At 46.8% G+C, this 19,055-nt stretch overlaps 1 protein-coding gene and 1 long non-coding RNA gene across 3 annotated transcripts in view; one reads left to right on the plus strand and one right to left on the minus strand.

Moving 5' to 3' along the window:
* KIAA1549L (KIAA1549 like) overlaps positions 1–19,055 on the plus strand; it is a 303,755-nt gene that overhangs the window by 278,636 nt on the left and 6,064 nt on the right. For both annotated transcript variants that reach the window (XM_043481941.1, XM_043481942.1), the window contains exons 18-20: positions 10,643–10,740; positions 12,990–13,138; positions 14,271–14,422. In XM_043481941.1, coding sequence (XP_043337876.1) covers positions 10,643–10,740; positions 12,990–13,138; positions 14,271–14,422 — 399 coding nt within the window. The remainder of the gene's footprint in view (positions 1–10,642; positions 10,741–12,989; positions 13,139–14,270; positions 14,423–19,055) is intronic.
* Positions 10,747–12,978, minus strand: LOC122449886. The gene is made up of 3 exons (XR_006272036.1): positions 12,756–12,978; positions 11,611–11,675; positions 10,747–11,265 (listed from the first exon to the last, which is right to left on the minus strand). It is a non-coding gene; the product is annotated as an uncharacterized LOC122449886 (long non-coding RNA).

Below are 19,055 nucleotides of genomic sequence, written 5' to 3' on the forward strand. Positions count from 1 at the left end.
AATCAATACTGTTTATTAATTTGAAGGACTGTTGCTGAAGCTGAAGCTCCAGTATTTTGGCCACCTGATGTGAAGAGCCAACTGTTTGGAAAAGACCCTGATACTGGGAAAGATTAAAGGCAGGAAGAGAAGGGGGCAACAGAGGATGAGATGATTGGATGGCATCACTGACTCAATGGACATGAATCTGAGCAAATTTCAGGAACTAGTGAAGGACAGAGAAGCCTGGCATGCTATAGTCCATGGAGTTGCAAGGAGTTGGATACAACTTCTTGAGTGAACAACAACAATAATAAAAGCTAACATTTATTGAGTGCTTCACTGTTACTAGGTAGTGATCTAAGTGTCATATGTATGGTAACTCATTTATTTAGTTCTTACTGTATGCCTCTGAGACAGTTACTAGTTTTATCCCTATTTTACAGATGTTGAAACTGAGGTTTCACAGCTTGTTCAAGTCACACAGCCAGGAAGGGGCAGAGCCAGGACCCAGAGTCAGGCCATCTGGTGACAAAGCCCATGTTCTTAACCTGCCTTCTGCTGTTATATTGTCTCTCCATCTCCATCGTATTATTTCTTTCATTTTCCAGTAGACTATTTGGGACACCTTTGAGCTTATGGAGCCTTTTGATAACTTCAACCACCAGCCTCCAACAGCACCACTACGGCGGCATTTAATAAATTGCTATTATGCTACATAACTACCTAATCTACACACTGTTGTGAACTTCCTTATTGTCCTTTGTTCCAGATTCTCTCCTTTACCAGGGCCCTGAGATGTCTTCTCTTAACACTATTCCTAATCCCCTCAGTCTTTCTCTCTAAATGTCAGTCTCTGGCCCAGCCTTTCCCTGTTGATAAAACTCCTATCAGGAGAGACCAAAGTTTATTTCAAACTGAGCCTTTGGGGCAGGGACACCTGTACTTGGATGAGGTCATCATCACTGCAAGAGTTTGTCTTTAGGTCAGCAGGTGCAGAATTTCTGTTTTGTCCATTTACTCCAGGGTGATCAGATCATGTTGCTTAAACTCACTGAAACTGCTTTATTATTAACTTACAAACCTGCAGTGAGAAGCTGAATGACCAGGTGGGCCAGAATATTTGTTTGCTGGTCAGTATGGTCTTTCATTGGCTTCCCTTGTAGCTTAGCTGGTAAAGAATCCACCTGCAATGAGGGAGACCTGGGTTCAGTCCCTGGGTTGGGAAGATCCCCTGGAGAAGGAAAAGGCTACCCACTCCAGTATCCTGGCCTGGAGAATTCCATGGACTGTATAGTCCATGGGGTTGCAAAGAGTTGGACACAACTGAGCGACTTTCACTTTGGGCTTCCCTGGTGGCTCAGGTGGTAAAGAGTCTGCCTGCAGTGAGGGAGACCTGGGTTCAATCCCTGGGTCAGGAAGATCCCCTGGAGAAGGAAATGGCAACCCACTCCAGTATTCTTGCCTGGAAAATCCCATGGACAGGGGAGCCTGGCAGGCTACAGTCTATGGGGTTGCAGAGTTGGACATGACTGAGTGACTTCACTTTATGGTCTTTCATTAAGTAAAAGCCAGTTTAGGGAAAGTACAACATTGTCAGAAGGAAAACTGGTTGATATTAGAGTCATTTTTCTCAGCCTGTGATACGCAAACCCAGAGAGCAAAATCAGTAAAGGAAATAGGGTAAACGTGGGACATCTTTTTTGCATCCCATTTTTCTGAGATATAGGTGGAATGCAGTACAAAATTCTTAATGTTTTAAAGGATTTTATTTTAATATTTACTATTTATTTATTTGGCTGTGCTGAGTCTTCCTTGTAGCATACAGGATCTAGTTCCCCAACCAGACATCGAAACTGGGCCCCCTGCTTTGGGAGTGTGAACTCTTCACCACTGGACCACCAGGGAAGTCCCCTTAATGCAGTGTTTAAGTTAAATAGAAGACTTCAGTCAATGCCCAGATCTCAGGAAGAGGAGTTTGCCTCTGCCATCCAGGAACTTTGCTGGATCTGTTCAAGAAGCAGTGACTTCCAGAAGGCAACTCTGGGGCCGCCACTGGCCATGCTCCCATCAGATGAGAATCCACATACCCTTTTTTTCAGAAAGAGTTAGAAAAATGCTCACTGAGCCTTGCAAATCGGGTACTTTAAAATACTTTCCCATGACAGTCGTATTACAGTTTCCACAATTACAGTTTTCTTAACTAATTGCCCATTAAATTGGTACTCTTCTTTATGGGGAAAGAAGGGATTTTCTCACTGAGATGTTGAAAACACTCTAATCTTACCACATAAAGTGGCTGTCCTTTGGGGGAGGACTACCTGTATCCATTCTTATATTGATCCACATTGACTTCAGTTTCATTGACTCATCCTTTCTGATTCCAGACATTGACCATATCCCCAAATTCTCCCTCTACCCAGAGTGGAATTGTACTCACCAACTGAATGACCTTACCTGGTGACCATAACTCTGAGCCTCCTGTCTCCTCAGCCATAGAATGGTGATGAGAAGAGAACTGCAGGGGGAAAAGGATGATAATTCATGTAAAATGCTCAGCAAGGTCCTGGCACTTAGCACCCAATGGGTGTTAGTAGATTCTAATCAGAGTGCTTTGTATGGAGCCTGGTACATGGAATTACTGGATAAATGTAGTCATTATTATAAAAATATTCTCTTCTTTCCACTGGGTTCCACTGTCTATCTCCCTTTTCCTGACACTTCTGAGATGACATCTTTTTCTTCTACTCTGTTATACTCTTTTTAAGAGCATGCTCTGGGTACTCAGGGAAGCCTCACTTCTGTTTAAAGATAATCCTCAGGAATGACTGGGCCCCTCTAGCTGGAGGCCAGACTCTGGGGGTCTGTGAACAGATCTGGGTTTCAGAGAGAAAAACTTAAACAACTGGGATGAGACTTCCAATGACAGGCCAGAATATGCCACAACCCACATCCATATGCCTCAATTTAACAAAACCATCTAAAAATGTCATTGTGGGAATATGAAAGTTTAGATAGTTCTGTTTGCTATAATTCAGGATTGGCAATTGTGCCAAGAAAGGCAGAAACGTTAGTATTATATACTTTTAAAAAATGAAGCCACCAAAGAATGGAAGTGAACTGAGAAATAACACAGCAGAGAGATGATCCATCAAACTGAATATCAAAGGCAGTTTTTTCATTGTTAAGGTTTCCTTTTGCCAACAACACATGAGGTCCTTATTTTAATGAAAAGAGAAATGGCTAACAATACACAGTAGCAATGATAATTCTTAACCCAAGTTCTTGCCAAGCCCTCTTGTGCTATGATAATGTGGAAATCAATGGACATGGTGGCAATTTAGAATGATAACTATGATTACTTTTCAGCTTCCAAAAAGGAAGCACTCCAAGCTCTACTGGAGGATAATTGGAAGTTGCTGGTTCTAAATGCACACGGCCAGGCTGATGGCATTTATATCATGGAAAAGGTTATTGCTGGCAGCTGGGGATTCCTGCACCTCAGTTCAGGAGACTCTTGATCATATTTTACCCCTTGAATCTGTGAAGAAATTAGACTTGACACCTAATGACCAATCCAATTTTGCTAGCAGCCATAATGGGTCTCTGCCAAGTGGAATGAAAACATCCTATAGCCTTCCTGTTGGTGTCAGGGTAGGGGATGCTGAGAAAGGTATGTGTGCATGCTCAGTTGTGTCCGACTCTTTGTGACCCCATGGACTGTAGCCCACCAGACTCCTCTGTCCTTGGAATTGTCCAGGCAAGAATACTGGAGTTTCTATTTCCTTCTCCAGGGATCTTCCTGACCCAGGAATTGAACCCTCATCTCCTGTATCACCTACATCCGCAGGCAGATTGTTTACTACTAAGCTACCCAGGAAGCCCTCCAAGAAAGGTAGCAGGGTGAGAACATCTTCCCCACTAGAGGCCTTACAAATGCAACTAACAGTGATAATAACAACAGCTGCTATCTATGGAGCTCCCACTATATAGGATATTAGGCTCAGTGCTCTTGTCTCTTTCAGGGCTTCCCAGGTGTTACTAGTGGTAAAGAATCCGCCTGCAGTGCAGGAGACACAGGAGATGCAGGTTCAATCCCTGGGTTTGGAAGATCCTCTGGAGGAGGGCATGCCAACCATTCTAGTACCCTTGCCTGGAGAATCCCATGAACAGAGGAGTCTGGTGGGCTACAGTCTATGGGATCACACAGAGTCAAACACAACTTACCACACATGCACATTGTCTCTTCTGAGCTAACAACCACCCCATGAAGTCAACATTACTATCCCCCACATACTCCGTGGGAAATTGAGACCTGGAGAAGTAAAGAAACTTGCCCAAGGTGACACAGGACAGAACTGGGGTTGGAACCCAGGGCTCTCTAACTTCAGAGCCCATGTTCTTTCCACCCTCCGGCCAGGTAAGCCAGAAGGTTGTCCCAGGCTCTGATGAGAACTCAAATCTGAATTTCAGAGTGTGCTCTTCTTATAAGGAAGCCTACCCAGTTGGATGGGGTTTTGTTCATTCCTATCATAACCCCTTGTAAGAGAGAGACATCTCTATTAAGATAGAATTGAGAAGATTATAGCCTGTTTTCCTCCTCTCCCCTCAAAAATAAAACAAAAGACCCCTTCTTAAACTTTCTTAATGATGAGATAACCAGGCATATCAGGCAGGAATTTACATCCACAGCACTTGGGTTCAAAAAACGTTAAACATTTCTTGTGTTTCTCCAAATCTAATTTGAATCTATTCTGAGCTCCCAGCCAGCCAGGTTTGGTGGGGCAGGAAGTGGGGGCGGGGGGTGCTCAATGTTAGTTCTTGCATATAAGTCATTGGCAGTTTGATGAAGTTGAACAACAGGAAGAGGTCTACTCTAGGCAGTGCTGAATGGCGTTCAAGGATGGAGGGAACCCAACAAACCAAGAAGGTATCTGGAGACCTAAAAATGAGGCAGTTCCATGTAATCAGTGGATCAGTATTACAGGGTAACTTATGTCCAGAGTAGGATGGGGCAGGGGGCGATCCAGAAGCGTTAGCAGTTGCACTCAACACTGCAGAGGGGCTGCTGGGACAGTTTTATAGTTAACCTAGGGTTTGGGGGACAGGGAGTCAGGGAGTGCATTCCTAAGTCAAGATTTATGATGGGTAATTAGTCTTATGAGTGCAGGGACTACATCATGAAAACCTTTATCACTGGAGAGTAGCAGAGCATAGAGGCCACCTGGAACCTAATGATCATTAGATAATATCTATTAACTGCAAAGCCCTTGACAGCACAGAAGTGATTTACCACCCGGTACAGTCCCAGGTAGGGTCAGTGGAAGGACAGGAGGAACTAAACAGGCCCAAGATGGAGTCAGTTATGCTAGCTGCCAACAATGAGGTGTTGCCCAACTCCCAGAGTCTGTGAAGGTAGGTCGCTCTATATTACCTGGGACAGCCTGGGTTGGAGATCTTTGCCTATGGGCTGCCCCGAGGAATCCCCCTGGAAAACCAACAGGCTGCCCAGTGTCTGGCAAATGCATATCCCTTCAGGCTTAGAGAAACCATTCAAGTGAGTAGAAATCACATTTTTGTAGAGGAATGCTGCGTGGAAAGGGAGAGAGGAGAGGAATATGTAGCTCAGCTCACAAACTCAGGTGTACAAGACAGGTAACTATTTCTCTGTGATGTTGTTCTAGTGCCAAAAGCTCAATCTCAGTCCAGGGCCTCCCTCCTCATCTCTGATTAAGCTTATTTTGTGTGTGTGTGTGTGTGTGTGTGTGTGTGTGTGTGTAGGAGTAGGGGTGTGTGTGTGTGTGTGTGTGTGTGTAGGAGTAGGGGTGGGTGGGTGTGTGTGTGTGTGTGTGTGTAGGAGTAGGGGTGGGTGCCTACAAGGCGCAAAGCATGGTCAGAGTGTGAAGAAAGCTTCAGTACTTGGTCTCATTTTATTCTCATCTAACTACTCTGGGCGGCACCTCTGAGAAGTGCTCCTTTCCACCTAGTCTGCAGGTGTTAGTCTGGGTAGGGCACAGCTGTTTCCTGGTCCTCTTGCTTACAAGCAGACTCTTTCCCTTCCTCCCTTCTTTTCCCTTTCTCCCATGCCTGAGCCTTCTCTGTCCCTTCTGCCTCTCACCTCTCTCTCCCCCTCTTTGTCTTACACACACACACACACCCTTGCCCCTTCTCCCCTCTCTAGCATCTTCCTTCTATTTATTCTTCCACCTCTCCATCCCCTGTTCTCCCAGATTGAGATGGGACACAGAGCCCCTTCTCCAGACTCATTAGCATCTAAGCTCTGCTCTTCTTTACTTAACGGTCTTTGCCTAATACAGGGGCAGAGTGGTCTAAACCAGGGATTGCCAACCTCCAGGATCTAGTGCCTGATGATCTGAGGTGGGGCTGATGTAATAATAATAGAAATAAAGTGCACAATAAATGTAATACGCTTCAATCATCCTGAAACTGCCCCCCTCCCCAGTTCCATGTAAGCATTGTATCCCGTGAAGCGGTCTGGCGTGTCAAAAAGCTTAGGGACCGCTGGCCTAAAGGTACCTCACTTCTTTCAAAGCTCATTTTGGCATCAGCTTTGAGTGCTTTAAGGGCTTAGGTTTTTTATATTCAAAATCCAAAACTCTTATATTTTAATAGTTTTAGCTTTTGAAATGCCAGGAACAGTTGACTCTTGGGCCATCTTTAGTGGTAGTGGACTTCCTTCCCTGGGGCAGGAAGGTAAGATGTTCTTGGGGCAGGGGAAGGGCCCTGGATTCAAGGAACTGTGGTGGCAAGGTCTTGGTTACTACAATTACTGTATCAAAATACTATCTGGTCTCAGAAGGAAGAGCATATCATTTATTGAGTACCCACTATGTGCCAGACATCACATCAACATATAAAATGAGTCTTTTAAACAGCCTTTGAAATGGGGGTATGATCCCGTTACTTTCATTAATGAGAAAACAGGTACAGAGAGGTAAGTTACTTGAGGTTAAGCGCCTGGTAAAGCCAGGTTTCAACTCCAGTTTGTCTGACTCCAAACCCATGTGCTCTGCACCACGCCACCCTTGGCTCAGAATTTTGAGACAGGGCCCTTAAACTGGCCGTGTGATTTTGGGCAAGTCAGCTCACTTCTCTGGGTTTCCTTTTCCCTCTGTGTGAAGGTAAGGAGTGAGGTCTTGGTGTCTCCTGCTCTGTCTAGCTCGAACCTTCTATGAATCCCAGGGCCTTGAGAGCCTCAGTGTTGCTCTCAGTAACTCCTGGTAAGCTGAGAGATCAAGATAAACACTGGGTTTTCACCATGGGGGTCCGTCTTCAGTTACCACGCCCTCTGTTTTCAACTAAATAAGAACTATCCTCTGGAAGATTCTATTTCATGCAATCGGATGTAAAGTTATTTATAGCTGCATGGGGCCTTAGGTAGACACAGGTTGTGCTGAGCAGTGCGGTGGGAGGGGCGCCACGCAGTGGAAGCCAGCGTTGTCAGCAGGAATGGAAAGACTGGCATACCCACTCTGGCCTGGGGCTGACTGGCTGGCCCTGGACAGTGGCCTCCAACTAGAGTAGGTGGCTTTGGCCTGTGAGTCCTCGCTCTCCCACCAGTGCAAAGCCTGAGACCCTGATCTGTTCCTCCAGCTGCAGGCTGCCCCCTTTGACCTGTCACCCCTCTAGCGCTAACCGCCCCCTGCCCCGCCAAAGGTTGATCTCGACCAGATTCCCCCTCTGGATGGATGCATGTGCACAAGGAGGGTCCAGCACACAGGGGGTCTCACCTGGGCTCATTCTCCACTGGGTTTGCTGGAAAGAATGGCCCTGACCCACCCCCTGCCCAAGGACATCGGGACCGGGAACCTTGAGCAGACCGTGGTTACCATCCCTTCTACTTTTACAACCAAACTTCTGAGCTCAAAGGGTGGCCACTTCTTGTTACATCCAGGCTTCTTCCACCCGGGAGACCTAAGAACTATTTATAAAGCCTGCCTTCAGTTCCGAGTGTCTGATGTCCTTTCTAGCCAGAGGACAGGGATCCCAAAAGATGGTGTCCTTGGGTGCCAGAATGGGCCCCTCACGGCCACTGTCACAGAACTAGAAACCTGGAACAAGGTAACAGTTTTGAACAATAGCTTCCAGTGAGATCTGAGTCACAAGGCAGCTGGCAGGGAGTCAGGTTCCAAACACATGGAAAAGAAGCCAGAATACAAATCCAGGAGGACTTGGACCCATGGGGGAACTGCACAGGGGAAGGGAGGAAGACCCTGCTTGGAGGAATTCCTCAGCCAAGGGCACAGGTGGCCTTTCTGCTTTTCATGTGAACCTGTAGCTGCCCAGGAGGGCCAAGGGTACGGACCAAAGGAGACCTTGATCTCTTGTGCAGGCTTGCTTTGTACCTGGAAAAATCATCCAAAGAAGGAAATTCCCTTGGTACTTGTCAAAACTTCAGAACTTTTAATCAATTCTTTGGTTAACTGTTATAAGACAGAGACACCAAATGCATTTTCTTGGCTGGAAAACTGTGTTGACTACAGAGTACGCCTTCCAAGAACCAGGGATAAAAATAAGTTGTCTGTCTCCTCTACTGATATCAGGAGAGGCCAGAAGAGAGACGAGGAGCTAGACACCTCTTTGTCTGTTTTGGGAAAGGCATGTCCTTACTTTTTGGTTTGTTGATAATAATGGAATGCCAAGCTGGAAGGACAATGATTTTCAAACTCTGCAAAACCATAGGGTTCAGGGAGTCCCCAGGTGCCATCATGCAGGTAAGCAGAGGGTCAAATTCACCAAGGCATCCCCACCCTCAACTTCAACCAGAGAAGTTCTGCTTTGATTTGGTTATGTATTTGGGCTATGTCAGAATGGTTTCATGGCTAAAGAAATGCTTTTTTGTGGAAACCCACAAAGTATTTCAGTACCTTATTTCACAAGGAAAATAAATAATAGAAAAATAAGGTGCAGAGGGACCGACGTGTCTACAGAGTGTGAATGACTGAATCAAAAGAAGAGCCTAGGTTGGCTGTAAGGATCTCAGTTTTACCTGCCTCACCTTGCCCTATCCCAGGCTTGATCTCATTAATTGATTGCCAATATGGCATTTGTTTTCCAGGCAATCTCACCTTTCATATTTGTTTACTGCTCATTGTTTCCACCTCTGATTTCAGCTCACAGTTTTTATTTTAGTTTGCTGTGATGTGGGAGGGAGAAGGTGGATAGTGGGTGGGAATCCTTAAGATTTCCTTACGTCTTGCAATTCCAGCATGCATTAAAAGCCATGTTTTACCTAGGATCTACTTGTTATTTAGTGGGTTGGCCCTTATGAGTAGGTAGTCTGCCATAATGTGTGTGCTCAGTCACTCAGTCATGTTTGACTCTTTGCGACCCCATGGACTGTAGCCCCCCAGGCTCCTCTGTCCATGGGCTTCTCCAGGCATGAATACTGGAGCAGGTTGCCATTTCCTACTCCAGGAATCGAACTCACATCGAATTGAACTCACATCTCTTTCGTCTCCTGCACTGGCAGGTGAATTCTTCACCACTGTGCCATGTGGGACGCCCATAATGCCGGAGGGAAAAGCCCTCATTCATTTTATTTATTTATTTATTTTTCCCTCATTCATTTTAAAGGATCCTGTTTATGGATTCTCTCTCCTGCTACCTTTTGTCTGGATATCTTCAGGTTTAAAGCCCTATCATCTTGTTCCTTAAGAGATATGGCAGGCCTGATACCTATAGAAAAAAATGAATAAGAGGCACAAGCCAAGCTTTGTCTTCGCAGAGAGCATTCCTAGATTTTCTCCTGCTCAGAGGCTATGGTCTGGTTCGCTGGTCCTGTCTCTGACCATTTTCCTTTTCTCCCCTCCCGAGTTGATTAAAATCTTCACTTGACAGTTTTGATCCCTTATCTTTAAGTAGTGCTTTATAGATCACAAAATACTTACATATACACTGCCTGGCCTGATCTTCTTTGCACCTACCCCTCTGAGCAAGGCATCCTTGTCTCCATCTCAGCAGAAGACAGTGAGGTCCAGAGAAGTCACCTGACTTACTTAGGGACAGAAAGTCTATTTATTAGCAAACCTCCACCCATACTTCCTGATTCCAAACCCACTGCTTTCCCCCACGAAACCCGCTTTCCATGAGTGAGAAAATAAGCACAATCAATGATTCATTCTTTATCTAATATTTATTGCCCATCCAAGATATAACAGGCACTGTTCCAGGCGTGAAGATACAGCTGACAACAGATCCCTTGCCCTCATTACAGTCTTGTTGTGAATAATAAATAAGCAATGATATAATACCAGAGTGACAACTGCTATGATAAAAAATAAAACAGAATATGGAGCTCCAAGGGAACATGGGGCTGGATAAATGACATGAAGAAAGAAGCCACGGGAAGAACCAGGAGAGGAACATTCCTGGGGAAGCCCAAGGCGGGAAACAACTTGGCGGATTCCAAGACCAACTGAAGGACTCTGTGACTGCAAGGGCCCACCATCGCGAAGAGTGGGGGTAGATGAGATAGAAGAGGGGACTGGAAACATGTTAAGGGTGATGGAGGGGGGACCTTTGAGGAAAGAAGGAAAGTCTAACCCTTGAAGTCTGCTTCTCTATTAAGTAAGAAGAACCTGTGTGTTGATGAGCACCAGATATTAACATGTATCTCCCTGCATGCTTGTCTCTTTTGCAGGCCTACAGGTTTTCCCAGCTTCCTGAAATGGTCATGGGCTCTCCCCCTCCACCTGTGCCTCCGCGGACGGGCCCTGTGGCTGTTGCTTCTCTCAGGCGGTAACACGTTCCTCTCTTTCCCTTATTTGAAATATTTGCAGAGGATTTGGTCCTGTGAGCCCTGCCCTGACATATTTCCTTCATGCCCTGCCCCATTCAGGGGTGCATCACCTGTACAGACAACCATGTGACCAGGGTACCTTGAATGCCATGAAAGAAGTGGGGGCCACAGACGGTTGGCCTACTTTCTTACCATTGAAAATGGAAAGTCCTGTAGAACCCACAATTGAAAAAACCCAAGGTCAACTGCCCCATACCCTGAAAACCCCATGCCTTGACATTGAGCCTCTAAAAATTATTCCAGTTTGGGCCGTCACAACAGCTGTCTCAAGTCTGGGCACCTCCTGCAGGTGTGTGCGTCAGAAGACCCGTTGTTCCTGAGGGGTGGTGTCCAAGAGGCTGGGGAGCAGTGTGTCCAGGCTCCTGCCCTAACTCTTGCCTTCCAAGATGGGGAGGCTGAGAGTACATGAACTTGGACAGGTCAGCTGGGAAGCATATATTCAGCATTCTCTTTGCTCTGTAACACTATAAAAAGCATATGCTTTAAATATAGACAGGAAAACAACAGCCAAGAGCACTAGGGGAGGCTGGAATAGTCAATATGTCCAGGGCTTGGAGAGATACTGTGCCTTGGGGTCCATATGGGCCACTGCCCTGGCCTCCCCCAAAGTGCTTGTCACACTCTATGTGGGCCACAGGTCTGAACTTTGTGAAAATGGTGAAAAGAAATGAGTTTTCCTCAGAAACAACCCTCCCTTCATTTCCAGCAGTTTAGGATGCTGAACTGTATGTAGGCATCCCCCTTTGACCCCAGTCAAGCTCAGAGTAGGGGGTTGGGGGTGGGGCTAGCAGACCAGAGTTCCACCTTACCTGCCTGTAGCCTGCTGTGTAACCCCAGGCATGGTGCCTCACCTGTCTGGCTCCTCTCTCTTTATCTGTCAAATGAGAGAAACGGCCTAAATGATCTGGGAGTCCTCAAAGGTGGCCACGTGTGCGGAGCAGAATCCAGGGATTTTCCCAGGATGGTTTTCTAAAGGAGTAGCTGATGCCTAGAAACAGCACATGAGAAGCCAGAGCTGTGGGAGTGAGAAAATGAGAGAAGGAGAAAGGAAGAGAGGCCCCACTGGCCTGGTCCCCCACCACCCACCTCATGTGAAATTTAATCCTCACAGCCTGTGTCTGACCCTCCCTGGGGAATAGTTACTCCTGAGGGTTCTGAATTGGAGGAGCTTGTCATCAGTGATTCATGCTACATTTGCTGAAGGCGGGAACCTACTTATTTCTCCTCTCATGTCCTTCTGCACCATCTGCCATCCTTGCCAAGTATCAGGAGGTCACTGCCCTCCATAGGAACCCAGAGGGTTGGACCAGAGAGGAACCTTTGAGATGGAGTCACCCTCCCCTCTGAGGAAACTGGGGCTCAGAGAGAGGAGGTAGTTAGGACTCAGACCCCTGCCTCCTGTCCTGCTCCCTTGCGCCCCTGCGCAGAAGGTGGCTCTGTGGGCTGGCAGCCCGCCACACGCTGGGGCTGTTTTTGCCTCCTTCCATCTGAATTTTAGGAAAGCCGAATGCCTCTGCCAAAGAGAAGACAGACTGGCTAAAGCACCCTTTATACTGGGGGGAGAGGCCGGTGCCCCCACCCCAGCCCCCTCTTCTTACCTGGCTTTCTGAGCACTAAGTGGGAATGGGTGTTAAGTGGGCCAGATTCTCTGCTTACCTGTGGAACTTAAAAACAAAAACGTGTTCTCACATTCCTAACACCCAGCAAGCGCTAAGCTCATGCTCCAGAGAGCAGAGAGCATACCCCAGCCGGAGCTTCCGGAGCCTGGGGCTTCTTGCTTCCTGCTGCCGCGCTCCAGACGAAGCCTTCCCATTGGCTGCCGGTGATGTCATCGCCTGCCAGGTTGACCATCCCCAGCTAAGACCCAGTGCTAATTGCTTGGCTCCTGTTTATGTGGAGATGAAGTGCTCTACTCCCCCACAGACACAAGAGTCACCCACAGGGGAGCACTGACCTTGAATGTCTAAAAATGACTCCAGCTCGGCCACCGCGACGGCTGCTCCAGGTCTGGGCGTGTAGGCCCCCTTTGTCACTGGGGGGCCGGGAGCTGCAAACTCAGGCTCGAGGACCCAGCAGTCCTGTGGCTCGGAGGCCGAGGCGCTCCCCCGCTTCCCCGGCGGTGACCTGCCCCGGGAGCCCCGCCTCACCCCGCGGGCAGGCGGCTAAGGTGGCCTCTCTCCCCGCCCAGGTCCACTTCGGACGTTGGCAGCAAGACTAGGATGGCCGAGTCCGCGGGGCCCGAGCCCGCGCAGCTGCACGACAGCGCCTCCTTCGCGCAGGTGTCCCGAGGCCCCGTGTCCGTGGCGCAGTTGGATCAGTCGGCTTTAAATTACTCAGGTGGGCTAGAGGAGAAAAGCCTGGAGGAAGCCCGCGCCCTGTCCCAGCATCACCCCTCCACCTCTGTATTTGCCTTCCGCGCTCTCCACCTTCTGTCCGCCAGGCTCAGGGATCAAAGCGACTGTATTTCTGGATCCCCTGTTGCCCTGTCTAGAAGAGCTACTGCTTTTATTTGTTTACAATATCTGAAATCTGACAAAATACTAAGATATATTACAGTCAGGGTGGATGTTAACATCTTTCCAGATCTCAGACCTTTAAAACAAGCATTCCAGATATAACTGTCTACCCCCAACTCATTCCCCTTCTCCGAGGTAATCACAGTCCTTAAGTTGTAGGTGTTAACGTTTCACTGGTTACAACAATATACTGTATTAATTCTGTATATATTTTAAATTTACATAAGTGATGTCAAGCTATACCTTTCCTTTTGCACTATTTTCTTGACTAAACATTGTTAGCAAGGGTTCTCCAGGTTGCTACACTCATATTGATCTAGTTCATTTGTTTACACTGCCATATGGTATTCTATTATGTGATATGCCAGTTTATCCTGTCCCCTAATGAGGGACATACTGGTTGTTTCAGTGTTTTGCTATTACAAACAATGAACATGGAAGTTTGGACATGCACTAATAGGTTTTTTTCTTTTAGTCAAACCATTCCTTTTAGGCTAAAACACCCAGTTGTCAACACTTATTAAAGCATAGTGTGTCCAGAAATTCTACCAATGAAACCCATTCCTTTTGGTTCCTCTTCTTGGCTCTTTAAAAACACCCATCCTTCTGGGAGGAGAACCCCTAGCACCAAGGTGTCATTTCCTCTTGCCAGCAGGTCAGGGGTGTGGGATGGGGATGGGGGAGCTGGTGAGGCTCGGCAAGGGGAGTTGAGCCATCGCTTCTCTAGAAAGCCAGGTCCGAGTCTCAGCAGGTGACTCTACTACTCTCTGGGCAGGTAAGCAGGGGCTGAGGCTGCAGGTGGAGATCTGTTGCCCTCCGCACTCCCCCCCGCCCCCAGTAGCTCCTTCCCCAATGCCAGAATCCCGTTTCCCGGCTTCCCCGAGCTTGTGCAGATGTCAGCCCAGTGGGCAAGGCGCTGGCTTAATCTCACCCATCCATCTCCTCCATGCCAGGTAATACGGTGCCGGCAGTGTTCGCCATCCCAGCTGCCAACAGACCTGGTTTCACTGGCTACTTCATCCCGACGCCCCCCTCGTCCTACAGAAACCAGGCCTGGATGTCCTACGCCGGAGATAACGAGCTCCCCAGCCAGTGGGCTGATTCGGTGAGACCCTCGCTGATGCCCTCACAACTTTACCTGCTTGACCCACTTCAGGGAGAAGATGAATGTGAGGCTGAGACTGAGTGTTTTGTTATCTCAGGCCCCCTCTCACCAACCAGGTGTTGAAAGTCAGCCTTTAGAAGAGACAGTTGGAGGGGGTTGGGGTTGGGGGGATGGTGATGGTGGTGATATCCTTCAGTCAGATTCCACCTCTTCCTGGAGGGCACCCTTAATCAAATACATTTTTATATTCACTGTCATTTTTTGAGTATTTTCTATGTGCCAGACACCATGTTAGATGTTCTATTTATGTTGTCTTAATATACACAAGACCCATCATGTAGGTATTATTGTTGCTCCCATGACATATCCAGCATTCAGACCTGCATCTTCCCAGCTCCAAAGCCTTTACTAAGTTTGTTCCTTTCAACTTTAAAATCCTGTAAGTGTAAGGCATAGTTCCAGCGAGGCAGAAAAGGAAAGACGACCTCAACAGAAGTAGGTTACCTTTATTCAGGCAAGGAGGGGCGACAGTCGGCCTAACGACCAGGCTGAGCGCCGAAAGGGATCAGGGAGGCTTCATACTTATAGGGAGGTTTGTGGAAGCGATAAGGGAAACGTCAATCAGGCGGGATATTTTGAGTATTCTTTTGTTGAGATGACACTTGTAGTTGGGCAGGGGGTGATAAGTCTTCTGGGCGGGTGTAGGGGGTGGTAGGTTTCCGGACAGGGGGTGATAAGTCCCAGATAGATGCAGCTGGCCTGGAGCATCAGGATGGAACTAAAGTTATGCTTTGTTTTCTCTGAAGTTAGATGATTCAGCAAGGGGCCTTAGAGACTGTTGTTCTCTTTTCTAGGCCCAAAAGACTCCTTCAGTAAGAATTTTAGATGCAATACCAGAAAAAGAAGTATTAGAAACCCAGGACAGAACTACTTTGCATGTAGATCCAAGGCTTTCTGCATGTCTTCAGCTGAAGACTGTCCTGTCACAGTCCCCTGGTTTCTTCCTTATATGACTAGGAGTTTATGGCACAGTCGGCCTGACCCAGCCTAGACCAAAGAGGGCCAGTGACAGGCTGAACCTGAACATGCACGCCCAAACCTGCCTTTCAGCCACCTGTGAAAGCACTGGAAATGAAAAACAAAAAACAAGCAAACAAAAATAGCACAGTGATGGCCCCTAGAGTGGGTTGCTGCAGTCCCTGTGTGAGACCATCCATCATGGATAAGAAAGGCAGGCTGTCGTCTGGAGGCCCGTGGTGCTGTATTCATTTTAGGGTTTATTTCAGCGTTTGTCAATACACATTGACACCCAAGGCCTGTGTCAACTTTTCTCTCTGTCCAGACCCCTAGGGTCCATACTGTCTACCCCTACAGGTTCAGTTCAGCCCCAGCATTGGTGTCTGCTCTTATTGTAGTGATGCCACATTTAAACAACATCATCAGGGTAAAACTTCCCTACATGTTTATTAATTTTCCTGATGATCAAATTATCCCTGAGCTTCCCTGGTGGCTCAGAGTTAAAGAATCCGCCTGCCAATGCAGGAGACACATGCGTTGTGTCTCCCGATCCCTGATTTGGGAGAATTCCACATGCCACAGAGCAACTAAGCCCACACTTCACAACTATTGAGCCTGTGCTCTAGAGCCCATGCTTCTCAACAAGAGAAGCCACCACAATGAGAGGCCTGTGTAGTGCAAAGAGAGAGTAGCTCCCGCTCTCCACAACTAGGAAAAAGCCCACACAGCAATGAAGACCCAGCACCGCCATAAATAAATAAATTAAAATTGTATATTAAAAAAGTTATCTTTAAAAAAAGCTCATCCCTTTAATTGCCAAAATATCTTTAAAATATGTGCTACCTTGAATTTTAAAATTCTGGCATGAATTACATCCTTCTCCCCTTCTTTAGAAGAAAAACATAATTTAATTTGTTTTTAACAAATGAGTCAATGTCATTATTATGCCTCACTGTACTAAAATGATGTCTGTAAGATGGGCTCTGATGGTTTGTAGAATTACTTCTACGTCAAACGTCTCCAAACTCTGCTTCTTGGAACTACTCCAAGGCTTAGTATGGTTTTTCTTTCTCTGACCTTGCTCCCAGCTCACTCCTTCTGTTGCTGCCAGTGTCCCCACTTTCAGATATACTCGCCCTTAAATATGCTTTTCCTAATGTACTATTATCTGCAAATGAGGCAAGTCTGAGCTCATCAGAGTTGTTTGTAGAGTTGGAGTAAATAAGCTCTAAGAGAGTAACTAGAGGCATTCCCTACTGATAAATCTACACATCTTAGTGTGGGAGTGTTTGGCTTGTGTTCTGGTTGTTAGTGGGCCTTTTTTGCTTCCTTTGTTATGCTCAGCTCTTCTAAACAGCTGAAATCATGGGGTGTGCGTTGATCAGTTCAGATTTTATTTGACTCCATAATTCCACTTGCAATCTAAACATAATGTGTACTTTCAGAAAGTAGATGATACTTAACTTGTGCTAATTAGGCAGTAAACCTGCAGCTTTGTCAGCTCACCCTCTGTGAGCAGAGTGCGCTGGGTGCTTGGCAGGAGTCAGCAGAGGTATTTACAAAACCTTGGCCCTTGCCTTCAAGATACTTACAGATAACACTTAGCCAGGCTTATGGCGACATAACTCTGATGCCTCTGGGTTCGTGTTGCCTTAAAGATGAAGGAAAGGGAACCCAGCAAATCAAAACCTCACTTTTTAGACAGGATGACTTGATCACTGCACTCTCCCACCCCCATCCCCAGTGTGAGGGAGAGCTAGTTTCCTATTAGCTGTTTTTAAGAGAAAAATGATTGCTACAGCCTAGATGGGTCTTTCCTGGAGCCCAGTTACCATCTGCAGGTAAGCAGGTATGGCCTCTTGCGTGGAACACCGTAGCCAGTTGGGAGGTCAGGTGCTTTATCGCATTTGAAAGACAGTACAGGAGGTTTAGAGGGACTGGTTGTCAGCTTGAGAAAGATATTCCATTGGAGAAAATGTTCACCCTCTGGCATCACCGCCTCAATGGACATGAGTTTGAGCAAACTCCAGGAGATAGTGAAGGACAGGGAAGCCTGGTGTGCTGTAGTCCATGGGGTCGCAAAGAGTCCAACATGTCTTAGCAACTGAACAACAACTACATCCATGTGAGAAGCAAAAAGTGCCTACCATCAGCTGGTGCTAGTGGTAAAGAACCCGACTGCCAATGCAGGAGATTTAAGAGACGTGGGTTCTATCCCTGGGTTGAGAAGATTCCCTGGAGGAGGGCATAGCAACCCACTCCAGTATTCTGGCCTGTAGAATCCCATGGACAGAGAAGCTTGGCGGGCTATAGTCCATAAGGGTCACACGGAGTCAGACATGACTGAAGTGACTTTGCATGCATGCACACATCTCTCATTTGGATGTCTGGCCTTCCTGATTCCAGGTATCCAAGTGTAAGGAGCTAGCTTGCATAACACCTGGACCTGGCTTGATAAACAGATTTCATTCTTGGTGCTAGATGGAGAGGGATTGGGAAGGAGTTACCAGGCTCAGCAGGAAACTGCTGTCGTCTATAGGGGATGCCTGCCATGGGCACTGGCTAGGCAAGGAGTGATGTTTGCCAGTCCTGGATTTTGGTCCACAAGGTGTGATGGGTCCCAACTGCATCTCCTGTAAGAGAGGAAGAGTATGTCATCTCCTCATCTTCCGCACTTCTGAAGGGAACATTTCATGCAAAGATGGGCTCAATAAAGGACAGAAATGGTATGGACCTAACAGAAGCAGAAGATACTAAGAAGAGGTGGCAAGAATACACAGAAGAACTATACAAAAAAGATCTTCATGACCCAGATAACCGCGATGGTGTGATCACTCACCTAGAACCAGACATCCTGGAGTACAGAGTCAAGTGGGCCTTATGAAGCATCACTATGAGCAAAGCTAGTGGAGGTGATGAAATTCCAGTTGAGCTATTTCAAATCCTAAAAGATGATGCTGTGAAATTGCTACACTCAATATGCCAGCAAATCTGGAAAACTCAGCAGTGGCCACAGGACTGGAAAAGGTATTTTCATTCCAGTCCCAAAGAAAGGCAATGCCAAAGAATGCTCAAACTACCGCACAATGGCACTCATCTCACATGATAGCAAAGTAATGCTCAAAATTCTCCAAGCCAGGCTTCAACAATATGTGAACTATGAACTTCCAGATGTTCAAGCTGGATTTAGAAAAGGCAGAGGAACCAGAGATCAAATTGCCAACATCCGTTGCATCATTGAGAAAGCAAGAGAGTTCTAGAAATACATCTACTTCTGCTTTATTGACTACACCAAGAACTATGGAAAATTCTTAAAGAGATGGGAATACCAGACCACCTGACCTGCCATCTGAGAAATCTGTATGCAGGTCAAGAAGCAACAGTTAGAACTGAATGTGGAACAATAGACTGGTTCCAGATCGAGAAAGGGGTACGTCAAGGCTGTATATTGTCACCCTGCTTATTTAACTTATATGCAGAGTACAGCATGAGAAATGCTGGGCTGGAAGAAGCACAAGCTGGAATCAAGATTACCAGGAGAAATATCAATGACCACAGATATGCAGATGATACCACCCTTATGGCAGAAAACAAAGAAGAACTAAGGAGCCTCTTA

Source organism: Cervus canadensis, chromosome 11 (genome assembly GCF_019320065.1).
Source record: "Cervus canadensis isolate Bull #8, Minnesota chromosome 11, ASM1932006v1, whole genome shotgun sequence".
NCBI classification, from domain to species: domain Eukaryota; kingdom Metazoa; phylum Chordata; class Mammalia; order Artiodactyla; family Cervidae; genus Cervus; species Cervus canadensis.